The sequence below is a fragment of the Grammomys surdaster genome, unplaced genomic scaffold (assembly GCF_004785775.1).
Source record: "Grammomys surdaster isolate TR1022 unplaced genomic scaffold, NIH_TR_1.0 139, whole genome shotgun sequence".
Classification (NCBI taxonomy): domain Eukaryota; kingdom Metazoa; phylum Chordata; class Mammalia; order Rodentia; family Muridae; genus Grammomys; species Grammomys surdaster.
In genome coordinates this window covers 4,310,394-4,316,536 of record NW_021604597.1, presented here as the reverse complement: position 1 = coordinate 4,316,536, position 6,143 = coordinate 4,310,394, and the positions used below count along the sequence as shown (strand labels likewise).

At 42.3% G+C, this 6,143-nt stretch overlaps 1 protein-coding gene across 1 annotated transcript in view; it reads left to right on the top strand.

The window, feature by feature from the left end:
• Nucleotides 1-2,591: 2,591 nt before the first annotated feature.
• Ufm1 (ubiquitin fold modifier 1) overlaps nucleotides 2,592-6,143 on the top strand; it is a 7,594-nt gene continuing 4,042 nt past the window's right edge. Inside the window, exons 1-3 of the mRNA XM_028763649.1 lie at nucleotides 2,592-2,635; nucleotides 2,714-2,770; nucleotides 5,374-5,431. Coding sequence (XP_028619482.1) covers nucleotides 2,634-2,635; nucleotides 2,714-2,770; nucleotides 5,374-5,431 — 117 coding nt within the window. The 5' untranslated portion in view covers nucleotides 2,592-2,633. The remainder of the gene's footprint in view (nucleotides 2,636-2,713; nucleotides 2,771-5,373; nucleotides 5,432-6,143) is intronic.

Here is a 6,143-nt window from a genome sequence, read left to right as displayed (position 1 = left end):
AAGGTGAAACTCACAGGGCACTAGAGATGGCCATTCTGAGGACAAGAACATGTGGTGGTAGTGAGGAGAAATTAAAATGGAAAAGAACATTTTAAACAGCGACAAATAGGTGCTTCTCTTTATCTTTTGATAATTGAATGGAAATGAAGGCATGACCACTCCTATGCCAGACAAGGAGTTTATTGTTGATATAAAGGAGAGTTCAGCTAGAAGCATCTGGAAGTGTCCAGACTGAACCTGGTCATAAAAGGAGGTGGAGAGAAGCAGGAGAGGAAGAGGAAAGAAAAGAAGAAAGAGCAAGTAGACAAGAGAGGAGCTGAGACCCACGAGGCCCAGAAAGGACACTTAGCCGGTAGGTGAAAGGGCAAATGCTTAGAGGAGATGAAGAAGCAGACTCTAGAATTTGGAGTCAAACACAAGGTATGGCAGAAGAAACAACTGATATGTAATTTAGGGGAATTAAATCAGCAGCTTGGTTCAGTTAGGAGAGAGGTGGAGCCACTCGGAAGGACACTCTCTGCAACATGCCAGTCCCAGATGTTTCTTTGGAACTGGAAAACAATACAGTGGCTTTCCTTTTTATTTTGATTCAGTACATTATTTCTGGAGTAGCCTCAGCATCTGAGTATTGAAGTCACAACCCATTTGGGTTTGAATCTTTTCACTCTGTAGTGTACATATAACAGGAACTCTGAACAAAATATGTTTGTTGGCTATTCATGCCTACTTGAGTAGCAAGAGGGCTTTCCCTGTCATGCTCACAGCCCTGAGGAAGAATAGCTAGGCCCCGTTCTAAAGAAAAAACAAACAAACAAACAAACACAAAAAATCTCCACCAATTCTTGAGCTTGCCCAAAGATCAGGCCACTTAATTCCTCCAGTCCCAGGCCACTCTGGAAAGCTCTGGCCCATCCCCACTCCTCATGGAACCCTATATAAACCCTGTGTTTTGCCCAGTTCTCTGCTTCTCATCCTAGCAGAGGCAGTCACCCTCCAGATACATCTCTTGTGAGAGGTTTGTTGTGCAGTGTGACATGTGGTATTCCTTGGCTCTGGACTGCCAGGACACCTTCCCATCTCAGATGTAACACTTATGGTATCCTTTCCAGCATTTTGTCACGTGGTTCCATACTTGAGCAGAAACCAAACTAGGTAACACAATTCAAATTTTATTTAAAATGTACATGTATTCTTAGAAACAGACTGAAATTTGTATTCTAACTTTGTGTTATTTAAATAGATGGCAGCAGGTAGACAGGTGCACACCATTGGTAATTTTGCCTTCATAGACAACACTTTAGTCATGAACATTAACTCTGCAGCTTTAGCTGTTAGAAGATACAGCTCTTGATCCCCTCACCTACAAGTCAGTGCATGTCTCTTGCATTCACTACAAGACATACAGCAGAATATTGGAGCACTACCTACAGTCAGCACCAGAACCTTTGGGAGAAAACATTATAGGAGACCATCTAACTACAGAACTGTAGGAAAAATGAGATGTAGTTCCAATATTTCCAGGGGAGCTTCTTACCTATCAGTATTTCTCATGAAGAATCTACCGGTCATTCTAAAGGTTGACTGGATCTTCCTCTTGATTCAGTGCCTATTTCTGGTTTCATCTATTCACTGCAGTATTTCTTGTAAAAGGCATAGTTATTGTGAGATGGAATGCTTATTTTATCTTGGTGTTTACATTGTGATAAAGATTAATGACAGCTTTCCCCACTCACTATAGAAATACAACTGACTTATAGATTCTAAAGGACACATGTCAGATTTCCTTGGGATCACAGCTTTTGGCTTAGTGTCTGGTGCACACTGTGAGCTCAGCCTTTGGTTTAGTGCCTGGTGAACACAAGGCTTAAGGTTCATTGGTAATGTACCTGACTGGCAACCTTGCATTAGAGTTAAATTCTATTTGGCCACATCAAGAACTACAGGATGTATTGATGATTTTTTTTTCTCCTCCAAGACTTTCTGGTGCTAGGATAAAAATTTTTCTTCTGGGCCCTAACAGCAGGAATCTCAGCATAATTCTATCGTGATAACTTTCTTTTGAAATTATTAAAAAATCTGTAGTGAAGTGTGAAGTATAAGAAAACTATAAAGTTAATACATATGTAAATCGTATTAACAGAAATGTTAGAAAGATCAACGAATGCCATTAATTAAAGCAGTTGAGTCCAGCTTCTCTGTGCTGCTGGTAGGTTGCTTAGCAACTCCGCAACGCTTCCTTATCCGCCCAGATCTTGAGTCCCGCCCCCAGTTCCGCCGCCACGTCTGGCTTCGACTCAGTTCCTACTTCCGCCGTAACCAGCCAGTGGGGACCTAACGGCCACTCTATTTGACTTCTATTACATTGCCTGACGAAAAATGTGTCAATAAACTACCAAAAGTAAAAGTATATTATTTATCTGCTATTTATACCTTATCTTGATAGATACACACTCAGAATGAAATTTCTAACTGTGGACTAGGAGCCTTCTGTAGCCTGTGAGATCCGGCACAATTTTCAGGCGCTGTGTGGATAACCGCATTGGAGGGCGACGTGGGCCGCGAAGGCCCCCGCTGCCGGCCATCGAGGAAGCGCGGCGGGCGGTTGGGCGCGGTGTGTGTCAGGCGGTTCCACCATGTAAGTGTCCGTCTCTGTGTCCAGGCCTTAACTCCGTGGCCGGATCTGACCGTAACGCCTTCTTGTTCTCTCCTGCAGGTCGAAGGTGTCCTTTAAAATCACGTTGACATCGGACCCGCGGCTACCGTACAAAGTGTGAGTGACCGGCAGGGCTGGAGCTGGCCGGGCCTGGCGGGACAGAAGGGGACAGGAGGAGGGGTGCAGCATTTCTGCTGAAGCCAGCGCCCCCTCGCAACGCGTTGGGTGGGCCGGTGCAACGGGAAGAACAGTGAACAAGGATGGAACTCTTGTATTTGATTTAAAGGTCTTTACTTGGACCAGCTGTTACTGGAAGTTAGGGAGGACTTCCTAAGTCTGGACTTTTGACAGGTCTTAACCTACACTGGTAACTTCAGAGAGTGCGTGTGCGTGTAAGCTCAACAACTGGATGCCTAAGTGCTGAGCCCCAAGTCACACACACTTCGGTCTTCATAAAAAGTGCTTAGCGGAATTGGGAAATGTGGGTGTAGGGCCTTGTGTCCTTGTTGGGCCCTTCCTTATGCTTCAGCAGTTCAATTGATGGTTAACACGGGTTATCCGTCTCAATCTTATTATGAATTTTAAGTAAATCTCTTGAGTTACTGCAGCTGGAAGTCCTATGCTAACTGGCAAAAGACCAGAATTTCCGTAGATTTTATTCATGACTCATCTGGTGGCACCAAGGCCTAGCTAAAGGAGCTGATAGCAGCTGTCCTCGTTTCCTGTAGCTTCCCACCTGTGATTCGTTCAGCTTCATGACCTGTGGTTCCCTTACCTTTCCATTTCTTAAGTGGTCTCTGTATCCCTCACCTCTCCAGTAAGGGCTCATTCTTTAAACTGTTGTTTTCAGATGTCCATATTCTCTCTCTTTAGATGATTTACTGCAGTGTGTCTTCTATAATAACTCGTTTAATTGTTTACCAAGTGGCTTTTTAATCTGTCACTGTCGCCTCCCTAGTGCCATTCCTACTCATTTCTTGTGCAGATGAAAGTCTATGGTCTGCCTTTTTAAATCATTCCCTTGCAAGCATCCAGGAATCTGATAGCCACCTCTCTTGTTTGGAGTATTTTGCTTGGTAAAACACCAAATTTGTGTTCTCTGCACTTAACTCTGTTCCTGAAGAAAATTACAATAGCACTGGTGAGTTTTATGGAAAAAAAAAACCCTCATGATTAGTGCTCTACTGTACTCCCCAAAATTTTCTTATTTGGTATTTTTGTTTTATTTCAAAATTTCCATAACTCCTTTTCCCACCGTTCAAAAGAAGTCAGAATGACTTCTCTCATTTTCATGGAATGTCCATTAACATCTCCCGTACCTTTACAATAAAGCACATAGCTACTGTTGGGAAAGCCTATTTCTATAGTCTACCTCTTTTGTTCTGCTCAGGATTAAGGTAGGTTAAGTCAGGACACATTGCTCTGGTTATTGTGTGTCCCCCTGTACTGGACTATGCTCAGCAGTGTGTGAATATGCTCTGGAAAGAAGAGTGAGGAGGAACGGGAAAGGGTGGTAAGGCAGTGCCAGTGTCAGTACTCCTGGAACCTTGACCATTCCAGTGAATACACTGTGACCAAATGAGTTATTAACTCTTAAGTGCCGTGTATATATAATGCATGTGTGACTGTGTGCACATGTGTGTGTAGTCTGTTCTCGAGTATTTGCAAAATACTACCAAAACCTTTGCATTTAAACAAATGACTATTAGATTTTTTTTTTTTTTTTTTTTTGTATTCTCTGCCTCACTATTTACAAAACGGAACTGAAGGAAAGGAAAACAAAATACCTACTTTAGTTATTTGGAAGAAAAAACATTTGGAAGAAAAAATGCTAGCACAAAAAAAAAAATCATTTGCCCTTCTGAAAGTCAGTACTGTATGGTGTGACTATTGAAGAGGAATAGGCTTAGCCCTATAAATGTTCTGTGACAGTAGTTAATATTAAGACCTTGATGGGTTATGTGATAGCAAATAGAAACCCTAAGTTTTTGGGTTTTCTCTACTTGAGAGGTGTCTGGTTTTTGTACTTAGTTAACACTGTCTTTAATTTTTTTATTTTAAAAACTTAGATGAGAGGCAATAAAATGGACTGAAGATATGGAAAAGTTGACCTTGCTGACAGCCCTCTGGGCACATTGGCACACCTATACTCCCAGCATTTGTGAGGCAAAGGCAAGCATAATTCTCTGGGCTGGAAGCTAGCTTCTTCTTAAAGATACCTTGTCTTTAAGAAGAGAGAAAATTCATCTAAGTGTCTGCCCATGGTCTGCACTTGTATCAACCTGGGTGGAGCCATGGCGTGGTGATTTCTTAGGAGCACAGGCTACTTTTGCAGAGGACTCAAGTTCAATTCCTAGCACCCACATGATGGCTCACAACTGGCAGTGACTCCTGTTCCAAAGGATCTGATGCCCTCTTCTGGGCTCTGTGAGCACCTCTACACATGTGTACACACATAGACCCAGGCACATACACATAACATACAATAAACCTTAAACACATGCAAACATAAAAAGAAAGAGAAAGCGGAACTCTACTTGCAGGATGTTGGTTTTCACAGGGAGCTGTGGCTCCTGTCTGGACTCTGCTTTTCTAGTGTTTTGTTTTCAGCATCAGTGCATAGAATGCTTCCTTGAAAACAGACACCCTTCACAGACCTAACAAATGTACCCCATTTGCAATGAAATGAACTGTGTCAAATTCTTCTTTACTTGTTGCAGTCTCAGTGTTCCTGAAAGTACACCGTTCACAGCAGTGCTGAAGTTTGCAGCGGAAGAAGTAAGTGTGGGTTCTGACAGTGTCTTATGGATGCATTTAGCGTGCATGTTTCTGGCTTTTGTCTCTTGTGTATTTGCATGTGCTGTGCCCTTCCCCTCCCTCCTCTTTTTCCTGTCGTTCATTACTAGGCTCATGCTAAAGGAGTCACAAGCCCAGGAAAAGTTAATCTATCTTCTAGTTAGAAAACAATGAGTTGAATAAGTTGACACATCTGTTTAACACAGCCAATGAAAAGTGTAGAGTTTTATTGGTAGTTAATGTACCAGATTTTTTTTTCTAAGAGCTAGTTATTATATCCACTTGAATTGGGTATACTAAGTATGTATGTTTACTTTTGATAAAAATTAGTTGTTTTGAAAAGTGTCTAGTTTTTTAAAAGCATGTTGGTATTTTCTGTTTTTAAGAAGTGAGAATTTTCTACTTGGAATTATCAGAATTGTTTACAAAGCATCTCTAGGTACAGCACTTGGGAGTGTAGAGTGATCGGCGCCAGAGTATGGTCCAAGAGCCTTAAGCTTTCTGATTTAATGTTGGTGTTAGTCACCTGCATGGCATAAAGCTAATCCCTCAGTGCTTTCTTCCTCTTCCATCCCAGCCCCAAATCCTGAGACTGAGTCCCTGTGCTGTGTTATGTCCCAAGCTGTGTCTTCCCCAAGCTCTGACACTGCTGTGTGCACACCCAGGCTGTGTCTACCCAAGCTCTGACACTGTG